The sequence below is a fragment of the Sinohyriopsis cumingii genome, chromosome 17 (assembly GCF_028554795.1).
Source record: "Sinohyriopsis cumingii isolate HCF-2022 chromosome 17, ASM2855479v2, whole genome shotgun sequence".
NCBI classification, from domain to species: domain Eukaryota; kingdom Metazoa; phylum Mollusca; class Bivalvia; order Unionida; family Unionidae; genus Sinohyriopsis; species Sinohyriopsis cumingii.
This window is the reverse complement of record NC_142977.1, coordinates 60,708,974-60,726,077: the sequence shown is the minus strand read 5'-3', so window position 1 is coordinate 60,726,077 and position 17,104 is coordinate 60,708,974. Positions and strand designations below refer to the sequence as shown.

General features: G+C 34.1%; 1 protein-coding gene across 1 annotated transcript; it reads left to right on the top strand.

The window, feature by feature from the left end:
* The first annotated feature begins 1,716 nt into the window (after positions 1-1,716).
* On the top strand, positions 1,717-16,744 carry LOC149779055 (dopamine beta-hydroxylase-like). Its single transcript, XM_089939623.1, has 9 exons — positions 1,717-1,778; positions 3,937-4,141; positions 4,516-4,648; positions 7,976-8,077; positions 8,522-8,704; positions 11,131-11,294; positions 12,913-13,156; positions 14,232-14,325; positions 16,040-16,744. Exons 1-9 carry the CDS (start codon positions 1,774-1,776, stop codon positions 16,683-16,685), a joined length of 1,776 nt encoding a protein of 591 aa, XP_089795749.1. The 5' UTR covers positions 1,717-1,773; the 3' UTR covers positions 16,686-16,744.
* The last annotated feature ends 360 nt before the right edge of the window (positions 16,745-17,104 follow it).

Genomic DNA, 17,104 nt, shown 5'->3' with positions numbered 1-17,104 from the left:
TGTTCTTCAATACTGGTCCCATATTTATTTTATACTTGCTCATATTTATTTATGTTTAGAATACTGGCCCCATATTTACTAGTGCGCTTAAGCTTAAAAAATATTCCGAAACATAACCTGACATTAATTACGTTCCATCTCAACTCAAATATCCACATGACGTACACCGTTTGTGCTCGCTTATAAGCCCAGTCTAACTGCAAACTGGACAGACTCAGATATGCCATCTCATAATGCGTCGGCAGATTAGAATCTGTGCAGTTTATTAGGAGTAATCAGTAGAACAAACAACATACACATCTGCAGGCACATTGTGCTATGGCAGATCAGGGTATTTGTTGTTTTGCAGATTTATTCGACTTATACGTGGTTAATGACGGAAGATCTGCAGTTGACATTGAAACGAAGTTTACCACTTAGCTGTACAGCTGTCTTATTGTGTGGTACGTTATTTTACAACATAATGCATATTTTAACAATAAACTAATAATTTACCTTATATTGTCATGTCCAACCTACCAGGTAACTTCTAAAAAAAGACTAATGGACAACAGAAGATAAACAATGGATTTGGTGGAGTTAAAAGTCTTTTACATAAGTTGTATGACCACTTAGTCCACTGCAGCGGTGGGAATGCTACGTCGTTAAACTATTAGCAATGACACATGATTGTTATTTAAACATTTCACGAATCAACAGTTCTTTTCTTTATATTAAGCAGTACGTCTAACAATGACACGGAAGAGAAAATTATTGCATATTTTATATAAATATTTTCTATTTTGATATTTTAATTTGCTTTAAAAAGCATTACACGTAACGCATTCTTTGAATAGTTTTAGATGAATTATAACTAAAAACGTGTGAGATAACTGATTTTGTTAAATCATCGCACATATGGAGTGCTACTCGTTTTCAAATTGCTCTAATTGTTCATACAATAATGAATAATGTTCCGAAATCAGTCCCGCTGCTGTAGATATTAGACGCACTGGCCGACACTTTCCTTCTCAGTTGGATAGAATAAAACTATTAGCAGACAGTGAGAGTTTAGTACATGCCAAAAGTCGACGTTGTTCATTCCACTTGAAAGAAGCTAAAAGTTGTCATTTTCACACACTTGTAGCAACCGTTTATATTTATATGGAGTACAGAAATATAATGTGCTGATTAAGGTTACAGTGACACATTTTTTAACATCCGGGCATTGTGTTTCAAAAATGCATACTTTAACTCATTTAACATTTTTTATATTAACTTTTCGATATTTAATAAATGTCTCATGTATACTCGGTAACATGAAATAAAACGACGATTTTTTTTAAAGTATTGATGGATACATGACCTTTTTTCCTGACATCGCATCCAATTTTACTTTCCAAGTTATCACCAAATTTTTACCTATCAAGTTATCACCCACTTTTACCTTTCAAGTCATTGTGATTATTGATTTATATGGAAACGAAAGAAAAAAAAAAATTAAAAAAAAAACAGTACACGAGGTGTATTTTCTTTGATCAGTTATCATCCTCATGGAAACATATTAATAACATTGTTCGTCCAGCAGACCTAGTACTGGAGTTATAATGACTGGAAAATGGTTCCCAGTTGAAAACTCATATTTCAAGACCTGACTTAATTCATGCGGTATATTCGGACGTTGTTTAGTTCATTTTTATCGAGCCATATATAAACACTAGATGATTTAGGCATTTAGGCAGAATTTAGACGCTTTCATACAAAGCAGTAGGGGATAAACCATAGGGAATACAAATGCAGTAAGTATTCATGATGTGAATTGGCTTCAGATACAGATTTCAGCATAGATAACTTGTAACAAATAGAAAATTCATCATAGTAAACTTGTAACAAATAGAAAATTCATCATATTAAACTTGTAACAAATAGAAAAGTCATCATAGTAAACTTGTAACAAATAGAAAATTCATCATATTAAACTTGTAACAAATAGAAAATTCATCATAGTAAACTTGTAACAAATAGAAAAGTCATCATAGTAAACTTGTAACAAATAGAAAAGTCATCATAGTAAACTTGTAACAAATAGAAAATTCATCATATTAAACTTGTAACAAATAGAAAAGTCATCATAGTAAACTTGTAACAAATAGAAAAGTCATCATAGTAAACTTGTAACAAATAGAAAAGTCATCATAATAAACTTGTAACAAATAGAAAATTCATCATATTAAACTTGTAACAAATAGAAAAGTCATCATAATAAACTTGTAACAAAAGAGAAAATTCATCATATTAAACTTGTAACAAATAGAAAAGTCATCATAGTAAACTTGTAATAAAATAGAAAAGTCATCATAGTAAACTTGTAACAAATAGAAAAGTCATCATAGTAAACTTGTAACAAATATAAAAATCAGAGTAAACGTGTAACGAATAGAAACGTCATCATAGTAAACATATAACAATTAGAACCATCATTATTGTAAACTTGTAACACATAAAAGATTCACCATAGCAAAACTTGTAACAAATAGAGAAACATTAATATCAAACTTGTAATAAATAGAAAAGTCATCATATTAAACTTTTAACAAATACAAAAGTCATAATAGTAAACATCCAACAAATAGAAAAGTCATAATAGTAAACAGGTAACAAATATAAATACCATCATATTAAACTTTTAACAAATAGAAAATTCATCATAGTAAACTTTTAACAAATAGAAAATTCATCATGGTAAACTTGTAACGAATGGAAAATTCATCATAGTAAACTTGTAACGAATGGAAAGATCATCATTGTAAACTTTAAAAAAATTACAAAGTTATCAAAGTAAACTCATAACATCACAACAGGTGTTCAAAACGCAAAGTTGATACATTCTATGAAATTCTACTATTCCAGAGATAGTAACAACACAAAATACGCAGCACATTACTATGACTATGCATTCAATGTGTTTATAGCGTCACAGATTAGTAAATACTTCGAAAATAAACGGTATGTGTAATGACGTGAAAAATATGGACCAACATGCATGTTGCTTGGATTTGCACACGTCACCTAGGTCACTGATAAAGATCGGTGTACATTTTAGTGTTATTTTCAGAGTCAATAACAGATGACTATGTTGTATGTCTAACTAAATCGAACAGTTTTCATTTAATAATTAGATCAGCGAGAATTAGGACATTGTTTTGATTCCTGTTTTCTATTTTTATTCATAACAAGAATATATTTTTTTATTTGCGACTGTTCTATTTACCTGTCTTAGACCGCATCGCGATTTCTAGGTTCATTAATAGTTATTTGTTTAACCCAGTAACTGCGCTTATTTATCCGAAATTATACCTGTATTTTTTATGTGGGTGCTTCCAATATTCAAGAGAGTTCGTTTCCAAAGCCTTTCTGATCACATTTTGAGGTTTAGCGGATTTATTTTGTCTACAAAGTCTAATATCGTGGTAAATCTATATAGACATTTATATTTCCGTCTGTGTTCTCTGCTTATTTCTTTATCGTAGTTGCCGTCCACCTCTTTCTTCTTCTTCTTCTTGATGATGATGTTGGTGATCATGATGATGTTTATGTTGTAACTCCTGCCTCTTGTGCAGGTCGTACAGATACATTAATTTTGACCATATTAATATACGTGTTGGGTAGGTAGGTGAGGGTAAAGCCTTCAAACCAAGGACTCAGTCAATAGATTACTCATTACAATACAATATAATCCACTGCCAGAGTCTGGACTTTCTTCCATTCAAATGACAATCTGACAAACATAGAATATTATTAAAACACAGAGGAGGCTGTCAAATTGAATAAGTGTTTTTCAAGAGTTGAACTTTCTGTTTTTAAATTGAAAGCGAACAAATGTACTTAATGTTTGCCATTTAAATTTCACAATATGACCAAATTAATACCTCATCAGTATTATGTGACCAATTTCAGTCCCCAGACATACACTCGGGCAATATTTTGGCTTCTCATCCAATGGACACGAGCGTACCAGATTTACCAGGAAAGGATCCCAAATGGCAATGTCGTTCCTGATCCGTGCAATGCAAACCAAATCTGGAGTGGTGTGGGCCACCAAAACCCACTGGGAGGGGGAAACAGAAACCCGTTTGGTCTGGATTTTTACGCTGCTGGGAAGGTACGCATGGCTATACAAGGATAATATGGAATTGCCTGAGACATACATACATACATACATACATACATACACGCAGGCACGCACACACACACTTACACACACACACACACACACACACACACACACACACATACATACATACATACATACATACATACATACATACATACATACACATATACAGACACTCAGAGAAAGAAATACAGAGACTGATTCAGTTTTTCACACAATGTTGTTTAAGTCTGATTTAGTGTCTGGCTTATTTACAATCTATCATTTAGCATTTCTATATGAGTACAGACAGACACTTACATACGTACATCTTTATCATACTTTGATAATGCTGCCTGAGATTCTAATGTTTACCTCTGCAGGAATGGACGGTGGACTTATGTCAAAAGGATTCGGATGGGGACGGAAAGACAAATGGAGAGGAACTAGGGGACAAGAATTGCATTTGGAAAAAAGGAGACGCTCCTAGTCAGTATATTGGACTCTCGCACCCAGGTTTGTTAACATTTAAAAGAAGAAACATTCTAAAAAGTTCTAATACCGAATCACTCACCTTCATATAACGCAAGGTAATCGTCCATCAAGGGATGGTGAGTTCCTTAGACTACTTAAATTTCCAGTCCCAAACGAACTCAATACTCCTCCTTTACAACAGCACTTAAAATATGTTATGATAAGGGTTGTATCATAACCTTCTTCTCGTTTCTTGCTATGTGAATAACTGATATGTATAATACAACATTCTAGAGATACATCTATAAAGCCTTTATATTTAAAATGTACGAAATACATACAAGATTACAATTTTCTTTCGAGCGTACCAACTTCATACATTTGTATAATTTCTGCATTTTAGAATGTAATACAGATAGTTAAATCTTAATTAAGTTCATGATATCCAATGAGTATAAAATTCATTTGTACCGATTAATGTAATAATCATTTTGAAGAAATGTATTTTACTAAATTTAAAATAGAATCATCATTCTGAATAGGTTAATAAGCATTACTCATTATTTCTTAAAGAAACTTTTATTTTCAAATTAAATCTAAACATGAAGTTGGTAGCGAATTCCTCTTTTCCAATAATACATACCACAAATGTAATTAAAATATCCATTACATTATAATATAAAACAGAAAAAACTCACAAAAATGTTGGAAAAATATAAACTTTACCGTTAAAATCTCAAATATTTAAAACTGCCAATTCTTTAAAAAATGTTTGCGAACACAGACAATTCTTACCTATAAGAGAAAGACAGAGTTCTTCTGACTCGAGGAATGAACTAATTCTGCGTAATTCTGCTCTCTAATTATACGTAGGTTTTATTTTTTCACTTATTTCGAATCAGAACAAGGCTCTCGACCTTTCCCACGGAAACCGTGTGAATAATCTCGCTTATCTCATCCATTATTGATTTAATAATTTGCCTGTTCAGCAGCTTCCCGCCAAATCTAAATTGCTGACCTTTCGATACAAAAGAAATGTATTTTATGGATTTCTGCACCTGCTCGTAAAGCGCGATCTTTTTAAAATATCATACAGTTGTGTTACACAGAGAGATACATTTAATCTCAATATATTTTAGTGGAAAATTACTTTCAATATATTTTAATAAAAAATCACTTTTAATACATCGTAGTGAAAATTTCATTCCTAATACTTTTACTCAAAAATTCTGTCCTAATATATAGATAAAAATGAATTATTGGAACGTTCTATTTGTTGTATGGCATAAAAGATATCAAAACCCGCCTGAAAAATTATAACACTCTTGGCTAGTTTTTGGACACCTCAGACGTAGAGAAGTGAAGTAGAGATTTTAAAGTCTGAAAATAGGACTACACAATTTGGATAATGATGATGGTAGGTGTAAATCACCAAATTCTCGTGATCGTTCTGAACGTTTTTCAAACTGATCAGAATCGATAGATTGCTCGACTTGGCCTATTTTTAAAATCTCTGTTTGTACCTATCGGTGTGTCTGGCAAAAGTAAAGGGTCTGTAATTCCTCACATATGAAGAGTAGTATCACCTGTGCCTTTGGAAGAAGTAAGGAGCTTGTCATCCGTTGCCTATAGACTTTAATGTCATCTGTGTGTCTCAAAAACTACGGTGCTCGTGATCACGTGACTAGAGACTATAGTGTCGGAACATTGCATAATTATGTTAGTTGCCGTCTCATTATACCCATCTTGGACCAACAAAATCTGCCCAATGTTCAAAAACTGTTCATAAACATTGTTTCCCAGATTTTGCAGTTTCCCTCCAATATCCCTCCTTTCTCTTGCTCCAGCACCGATGCTTTTACAGCTTAATATGTCCTTGTCTGATATAATCCTCGGGCATTATTTTAGACTGCTCGGTATTTAACATAGAAGACACGTTTTTGTAACGCAAACAGTATTTGCGAATTTCGGTATCCTCAATACAGTTCTGAATATTTTTACAACAAAAATCCGGAAGAAGTAAATGTAAAACTAGTCAGAAGTTTGAAGAAGAGATATTTTGATAGCTTCCATTAACAATGGGAATACAATAATAACGTAATGCTCAGAAGGTAAGGAGAGCTCTGATATTGGCTTGTGTCAACTGTATTGAGAAAACTTTACAATTAGACCTTGCCATTTAAACTATTCAATTAGACTCTGCTATATAAACTTTGCAGTTAGATTTTGCCATTTATATTTTGCAGTTAGACTCTGAAATGTAAACTTTGCAAATAAACTTTGCCGTTTATGCTTGTTTGTTCGGATTATCTATCGTTTAAATGTCATTCAGCTTCCAAGTTTATGAGCGAATATCAAATTCCATGGCCTTTTTGGAAGACGACAAAAACATAAAGGTTGTACAGTTAATTAATGTCTTAAAATGTTGTACCTTTGGGGGAGATCGCGCTATTAACTCAGGTAACCACATTAAATATTTATCGGGCTCTTTCAACTAAATATTGTGAACAATGTTGCATGTGTACTTAGCGCGAGCCATGACTTGTTCACGCAATTCAAACAATTCCAGGATGGCGATAAAAGGCGTTACTTTGAAGGTATCTGTTTGCTAGGTAAAGATCGGTGTGTTTGTTAGAATGGTTTGTCGAGTCCATCATAGCAGGTGATTTTCCATCAGAAGCAATGGGGGTAGAAAAATAAAATACATTATAGAAAAGGGTTTTCATATAATAATTTACCTTCAGATTACCTTGTTCCTCAATGTCATTGTGCGACGAAATTGACATTTTCTTTGGTACATCTTCTTTATTACTTTCTGTACAAAACTGAAGTCAGCTTATCCTGTTTTGAGGTAAACACAATATGGAGGCACGGAGGGGAAATTGGCATTCACTGGTTTGACTACAGGCAATATAGTTTAATTCAAAACGCTAGGTAAGCAAGTTACTGCAGATGATTTATTTGAATTTTAAATACATATGTACATCCCATGTGACCTTCATCGATCATGGGATCCCCATTGTTAGATTCAAAGCATACGACATTATTTTCATGCCATACTAATAAAAACAAAATCCCTGTATGCAGGGCCGGCGCCAGACCCGGCCAGACTATCTGGCGCCCTAGGCAAGGTTAAATTCTGTCGCCCCCAACCCCCGGAAAATATCAATTTCCAAATTTATAAACAATAAATAAAAAATTAAAAATGCGCCCCCCCCCCCCCCCCGAAATCAGCGCCCTAGGCGGCTGCCTAGTTTGCCTATGTGGTAGCGCCGGCCCTGCCTGTATGTACCTCAATGATGTGACTACTTCAGACATTCTAGGTGTTGCATGGGAAGTTTAGCTTTACTGTAAAATGTGTCCTTGTAGGAATCTGTGATCCTATTGGGAGTATGGCTTGCTCTGGAATAAATAAATGGGTTGACTGTGGAGTTAAAATGAAGTTGAATTGTTCCGTCTTCCATGATCCAGGTAAAACAATTCTCTCTCTCTCTCTCTCTCTCTCTCTCTCTCCTTTGCAGTATATGTTCATATTTGCCTACGAGAATCTGGCGTTAACACACCTGAATATGACGTTCCGATGATTTCCAACACCTTACAAAATCGCACTTGTCAGAAATAATATCAGTTCAGTGCGAACTTAGATTTAAGTTTCAGTAGATTTTGCTTTCAAGTTTTCGTGTTCTTCATCCATTCTTTGTCGTAATCTTTGTCATTCTATAGCGTCAGAAATATCACAGCTAGTACTTATTTGTTTAAAAATATGCGTCATGAATGAGTCATGAAGGAATGAAAATAAAAGATAACAAGCAAGAATAAATATTAAGGATCGTAGATTCGTTTACAGAGATAAATCTGTAGTAGTGATATCAAATGAATATAATATACAATATTAATTTTTGCCGGCTTGGCTAGAGACCCTGAATTTTACTGCGCATCTCCCGGAAACAGAAGTCCCAGCCAACGAGACAACATACATCTGTATGAAGTTTGAACTTCCACAGAACGGCGATTTCCACCTGGTAGCCATAGAGCCTGTGATAGAGAATGAATATGTGGTGCACCACATTCTTGTTTTCGGATGTTCTGAAAATGGAAGTGAGTAGATATCTTTGCCATTGTATAAACGATATGATCATTATATCATTTAGTGTTACATGGACCAAATTTCAATGAAAAACTCTAATTGTAGTTTGCGTTTATTTCTAATGTGGCATCTTTCTTTGTATTGTTTGCTATCTCATTTGAAGGAGGTTTATATATGTATGTATACATTTCCATTATTATCGAACTTCATTTAGAAACTCCAGACACAGGAACATTGATGGGTCACTAATATATATATATATATATATATATATATATATATATATATATATATATATATATTGAATATGCAATGTGCACGAAAACTGAAATATTACCTTTGAATCTCAAGATAATATCAGATAAAATCTGTGAATCGTTACTGCATCATATGAAAATATCTCTAGAATGTTTGGGACTATAATAAAATCTTATTTTAGCAGCTCTAATTTCCGTTAAATATGAAATACCGTTATGGGCAATGAACATCAAATATGTCAGAAGGTGCTGTGTTCACAGCCAAGCGCAACAAAGACAGTCTCCATTGTCTTCCACCTCAATAATGCAAATGCGAACCGTGAGCTTTGCATCCTCCTCAATGTTATTCGACAGCCGAGTAATGCGCTCCTGTCTGGGCTCAATCATCCCACATTAAGTTAATTGATGTCCAGCTCAACACAATAATGCGCATAATCTCTGGAACACTACGCCCTACTCGTTTACCATGGCTGCCAGCACTCAGCAATTCTTTCTTCTTTACATATGCGTTGCCAGGAAGCAACCACAAAAATTTTGGCTAAGGTATATGCCAGTAAGAAACTTCCACTGTACATGGACATCACGTCACATCCAGCAGTCCGCTTGACTTCGAGATGCCCAATCTGGTTAGATCCTTTGCCGGAGGATATGACAGCTATTTCGGCATATATATAGATATGATTGTACGTCAAAAGCTCTGTGAGGATTTAATAACGCAAGTGTACAAACCTTGCCAGCGTTAGTACTGGACAGTGGTCCAGTCGTATCAGCATTATTCGTAGTTTGAGATTTTGGCAATTAGTCAGTTTGGATCTGCTGAGACATTCAGTTAATTGATTTGTGAAATTATTGAAAACGGCGCTAAGACTGGACATTGTTCGACATGTAATTTCAGACTGAGATCTAGCTTTAAGGAAATTATAACTACCAAGACTTCAAGTCATTTGATTTTTTGACTTTTCTGAAAATATCCTTTAGGTTTAGGCCAGCATTTGCCATTTTTCAGTCCCCCTAGCCGCAACGTGATCCGTACATCTAACACATTGCTTCCAGTGTTTTTCTACATATTGTATGTACCGTGAAATATAATACCATCATGATAATATAAGCGATCTTTCGCCTTTTGTACGTCGTTCGTCATGCCTGGAAGCCTAATTATAATTTACTACATTGTCTGTTTACTTCTTTAACGACCACTTCATCTGAGACTTTTAAACAAATTTGTTTTTAGTTTTTTGTCTTCAAATTAAATCAGAATCAGCGTTAATTTATCTCGCTACATAAGTAGCCTTTTAAAATTCGGTGAAATCGACAAAAATAGTTTTAGTTTCTCTTGGAACAACTTATGATCGTTATAACCTTTTTTAATTGACAAATTATTTAAGTACCGTTGCGCGCGGTATAATGTTGTGAAGTCAGCGTTCAGTTTCTGTTTCACGCCAATTGTAAGAAAACAGCCTTTATAATACGGCCTTTATAAAACAGCCTTTATAAAACGGCCTTTATATCCTTTAACTTGTTCATAAAAATTGGAATAAATTTTCGGTCAGCCAAATATGAATTCTGTTCAGGCAAAACCAACTACCGGTAGCTACTTTTCAAGAAGGTAAATTTACGCTGGTCCCAAAAGCGGCTGTTTGTAGGACACATGTTACTAATGATATGGTAAAATGGGAACCAGCCTAGAAATGGGTGAACGTATAGCATGTATGGGTTTGGCCGACCAGGATTGGTTAATAATATAAATTATGTTTTAGGAAAAACAATCTTTTGAGAGCACATCATAGTTGTAGGTGGAAAAGATAGAGACATTGTTTTATTTGATGGAATTTTAGTCCTTTAACAGTCTTGAGTTTGGAACACTCATTACTAAAATTAGCACCTGACTCTTTTGTGCGGAATTTAAAGCACATATTTCCAACACATGCTAGTCCAGGAAATGCCGCGACTCATATCCTTTCCTCTACACAAACGATGACATCCAGGTTTCATCTATATTGATTAATATAGGTTTGATCATGAACAGTACAAAAATTTAAGCAATGAATTTTTAATGCTATGTTGTTTGCTTAGGTTTACGATGGCAACTGAATTAGTACCGTGAGTCCTGTAACACATGTCTGATACGATGCATACCATTCATTACTTGAGGAGAGAAATTAAGATAAAGTCATTTTCAGCATCCAATGTTCCCGTCAATCAGACATACGTGTGCGGGATGAGCGCAGGGTCACAGTGTAGTGAAATTATAGCCACGTGGACCGTTGGAGCCATCGGGAGGTGCTACCCGGATATAGCTGGATTCAGGATCGGTACCAAAGGGTACAGGCATGCTGCACTACAGGTACGGTAGCAAGCAATGTCTTTTTCACCCCAGACACACTGCAGTCCCAAGGGTGGGGGCCTTGCACTCTCCGTTATCAATTTATGAAGAAATATAGTATTGATAATAGTTGATAAAAAGAACAACCTTAAGCTATAGCTACTACGAATGCGTCAGATGGTTTTGAGAGAGAGAGAGAGAGAGAGAGAGAGAGAGAGAGAAGTTGCATATGCATATAGTACTTTCATATTCTTACAATTCTGATATCATCCCTTCGATTCTTCCACCCGTGTGCAAGCGTATAATTTATACATAAATCTAACCAGTAAGAGAGTGTTTACACACATAAATGCACACACACGTGCACACACACACACACACACACACACACACACACACACACACATATATATATATATATATATATATATATATATATATATATATATATATATATATATATATATATATATATATATATATTCATACATACAAGCACACAACTTATCCATGTACAAATATGTGCCTACAGGCAATATTCCCAATACATTCTGATATACATATATTAAATCCTGTGCACATATACTAGCATGCAGAGATATTGCGGCCATAGAAACATGTTCATTAATGCGGTGTAAATTCCATTCAGCAGGGATTAACATGACAATCTGGGTAGCTAGGAAACATTCAGCAGGTGCGTTAACATGTGGATGCATCATTATAGGGTCACTCGTTCTGAATGTACTACTACTGCATACGCACGTGTGCCTATTATGATATCGATATCCATTAACAATATTCTTTTACATCATCTGGCTGTAAATATTAAAGCAAGCTGTATTTAAAGAATTTACTTGTTCATCGCATGTGCATAATAAATCTATAAGCCACATTATGCGTTTGAATCCAGAGTTATCAATTATTTACGACATGCTGTAAATTTTGCATGAAAATTTACGATTTACTCTAAAGATCGTATAGATCTTTACATGAAATTTTACGACTCACTCTAAAGATCGTATAGATCTATAGTAACCAAATACTGTAGAATATATGACAAGATTAACCCACATGCTGCACTGCTGTTATTACTATAATTATAGTGGGAACGTTTACTGTCCGTCCTTTAAATATCTACTTATGATGCAGAAAGTCAAGACATTAGCTAAATGATATGTTTAATGCCAATGAAGAACTTGGAGGAATACTTTACAGTGTGTTTTATTTGATGTATGCAAAGATTCTCAGATAATGAACTCAGGATAAATTCATCAATGGGAGATACTTTCTTTTAACATACATTTTCCTTTCTTTGATGATCTGACGCATGTCATACGTACCGTATGTCATATGGTGGTATTATCTAGCAAAGTAATATAAAAACCCAGACTATGAGAGTTTTGAATTTTCATGATGAAAAATAAAGTTAGTCATCTCCATTCGACAGGACATGTAGGAAACCATTTAATTAATGCAATAAGGCACTCCACTGAATAATGTAGTTATCAAACGTTTCATTATTTTATGCCTTATGAATGTTAATGCAAATTAAGACAAGTTTTAGATAATTAGATATTGTTTTCTTTTTGTTGTTGGAATTGCTAACATTAACGAATACTTTACCTTCATATCGACTTAGATTCACTGGACTAATCCAGAACGGGTCACCGGTTTGAAGGACAGCAGCGGTATGAGACTATATTACACGCCTAAGCTACGCCCCTATGATGCGGGAGTTCTTCTAATAGGTCAGCTTGATCTACTAATACCACCGGGAGAGATGAATGTTACCATGTCAGGAATGTGTCCTTCTGATTGTTCAAGGGAAATAATGAACGATTCTATATACATCATTTCGGCGGCAAATCATATGCATTATATAGGTAAAAATGTTATAGCTTGTTGAACGCATATTAGATTGTTTTTCTAACCCCTAATACAGCTTCCTTTTCTAATAGCTCTGTATTTATCTATTACAAAATTATTGAGTTATTTTTCGGAGAGCGACACTGCCTAAAGAGAACAGAGATATTATAGTTTTCAAGAATTTAAACATGTTTTTGCTTTACAAAAATGTGGTGACTCGGCTATATTCTGATTGGCTTGGAAAGGAAGAAACTATTTTTAAAAATATTAGTGGAAGAGGACAAGATAGTAGGTCAGATAATCTGTTTGGGGCAAGCTTAATCGTAATGTCATCATGTTAAGTAAGTGTGGGGAAAATTAATGTGGGATTTATTCTATCTTGTTATTCTTAAGCTTCGTTAGATTTATTGGACTATGGAAATCAGAATATTGTGACATATCAGATAGAAATGTTCGCAATGTGCACTTTATTCACAATAAACATATACAAAAAAGCGTTTGATTTGACACAGCTAGTACAGTGCGGATTACGTGTCAGACCGAAACAAACCCGTACCCAGAATTGTAACACGGTGGTGCGAATTGAACTTGCTGGGTCAGGGTACGGGAGGGCAGTGCTTTCATGATCCGGGGAAAAGTCCTTAGCTTGCTTAATATAAACACATATTTAGAGAAATCAATTATATATATATATATATATATATATATATATATATATATATATATATATATATATATATATATATATATATATATATATATATAATAAGATATTTTATTAAACTAATTGTGTGAGACCGGTTAGTGATATCAGTGGTTGACTTTACACGCCCGTGGCATATTATACGCCTGTTGCATATTATTTATAGATAGTTGTGAAGTCTGAAATGTTGTCCGGGACAGAACTCTAGTCATATTAAGCCTTGACACCATGCAGACCATCCCACCCAGTTCTGCTGATATACTGAATAAAATGTCATCATCATAACCAAAGGTTAGCCCTCATTTTAGACACACAAAAAATGTAGAAGAAAGGTTAGGATATATTCTATATTTAAAAATAAGATTAGATACAAAGTCTGATACTTGCAGGAATATATGGAAGTGTTGAACAGCTACGAGACAGAAAGAGAACAAGATATCTTACCAACGAGACATTCAACTATAATAGTCCCACCATTCATGAGTAAGTATCCCAATTAGATCATTACGCCATGAGTAAGTGTCCCAATTATATCATTACGTCATGAGTAAGTATTCCAATTATATCATTCTGTCATGAGTAAGTATCCCAATTATATCTTTATGTCATGAGTAAGGATCCAAATTGTATCATTACGTCATGAGTAAGTATCCCAGTTATATCATTACGTCATGAGTAAGTATTCCAATTATATCCTTCTGCCATGAGTAAGTATCCCAATTATATCTTTACGTCATGAGTAAGGATCCAAATTGTATCATTACGTCATGAGTAAGTATCCCAATTATATCTTTACGTCATGAGTAAGGCTCCAAATTGTATCCCAATTATATCAGTAGGTCGTGCATAAGTATCCCAATTATATCATTACTTCATGAGTAAGTATCCCAATTTTATCATTACGTCATGAGTAAGTATCCCAATTATATCTTTACGTCATGAGTAAGGATCCAAATTGTATCATTACGTCATGAGTAAGTATCCCAATTATATCTTTACGTCATGAGTAAGGATCCAAATTGTATCCCAATTATATCAGTAGGTCGTGCGTAAGTATTCCAATTATATCATTACGTTATGAGTAAATATTATCGTTAAATCATCACGTCTTTTGTAAGGATCCACATTATGCAATGATGCAACGAATAAGTATCCTACTTATATCATTACTTCATGAGTAAGTATCCAAACTACATCATTACGTCAGACGTATGTATCCCAATTTTATCTTTACGTCATGAGCATGTATCCCAATTATGTCATTACAAAATGAGTAAGTGTCATGCCGTAACTGCTAGAAAATAAATTGTAGGCTGTAAACAAAGGTTATTAGCCGATTGTTCAACAACAACTCGATCCAGATGGAAGTATTGTTCACTTTTAATCTCAATTTTCGGTCTTATCTATTTATTTATTTATTCCTCCCTATTCTTTCCTCCCTCCCTCACTATGCTACGCTTTTCTAAACAATGTTCAATATATTTTAATTGACGATTTCTGCTTCTAAGATTTTTTCTGTTTTTAATCCGGTGCTTCATATGCTCTCTTGTCGTTTGTACTCGTGCCGTCAACATTGTTGTCATTTAAACTTGACATCGTTCTCCTTATATATATATATATATATATATATATATATATATATATATATATATATATATATATATATATATATATAATTTGCATCCTCAAATGAGAGATGCTTTTAAAAGTCTACGTTTGTTGAGTAAAGACGAAATAAACAGCGAAATAAAAATTCAGAGTACCAAAAATGGATAAATACATATATTATTCGTTTATCATATTTTATCAAATTTGTCACAACACAATACAATACAATACAAACGTTGCATATTTATTTATTAGAGGGAAAATCTAGTCCTGCTGAAACAGTTAAGAGAAGAAAAATTTGATACTAGATTGGGTTTAGAAATATTAGCCTAAATATATTTTGACTAAATATACGCGTTTCATCTGCACTGCAAATTTTATTGCAGATGTTAAATGAGACTGATTTCAGGTTCAAAACGAAATGTAACGGAGAATGTTCTTTTTTTTTTCTCTTTCTCACAGTCGTATTTGACAGTGAAGACATTACGACAAATATATTTAGCTTTTCTACCATTGCCTGAAAATGTCATACGATTTACGATATTTTGTTTAAGAAAATAACAAAATATATACCCCCCTTAATTCTCAGGTACGAACCATCCATCGAGATGAGGCCCGGAGATGAATTAAAAACGACCTGTGTCTATAGATCAACATCAAGATCCAAAACAACGATATTTGCTGAAGACACATATCAAGAAATGTGTCTAAGCTTTCTTATTTACTATCCGAAACAAAACGTAAAATTTCCCACCTGCCTTCAGTGGAGTAATATCTCCACATGTGAATTACGGAAAGACACTATCCAAGGCTGTGCTTATAAAGCCTTCTTCAATGCAACCAATCCAAGTCAAGACGCTATGAAAGTCTTTGGTCTTATAAAAGAGAATTGTGTACCAGATGGAACATGTCGGAAGGAATGCAAAGAAGCCGTTAAGCAGGCCAGAACACATCCTTGTCTAAAAGGTGACATTAGTAGAAGAATGCGCATAGAATCCATGAAACTGACTGATCCTGTTGCAAAAGTGCGTGTACTGGAGTTCTACTCGGCGCTTGACTCTTGTGACGTTCAATTAGCCATGGAATCATATAATGAAAACAGAATCGACAGCACCTGCTCAAAGAATAGTGATGGCACTGTTGTCTGTGGTGGCGCCAAAGCAATGAAATTTGTATTTCCATTTCTCTTTCTTTGTGCAACTATTTCAGCTCTCTATGTAAAAGTGTACCTGTAAATTTTGAAAATATAGATTTTTTCAGAAAGGATACAATCCCATCTTGTGTCATCCTTGAATCAGGGATGTTACACACACACACACACACATTTTTCATATTGCATATTTTGGATAGACCGAATAAAGCCAGGCGAAGCATTAATATGTGGCATTATGGTATGATATAAAACAAATGTATAGACCCATTAACCTCCATCAATTCTGCCATGACAGCTTTCGTCCTGAAATCACTGGGTAGTTGGCTTTTATAAAAATGTTCATTCAAGCAACAAGACTGTGATTTTCTTTAGATGTAACTAAACATCAATATCAACGCGAACATGAAGTTCCCGGTCGAGAATGACGAAAATCAACATCTTAAATTTTTTTTTAGTTTGAGTCACTCTGTTTACAGCAACAATGGCAACTAATTTGGTATA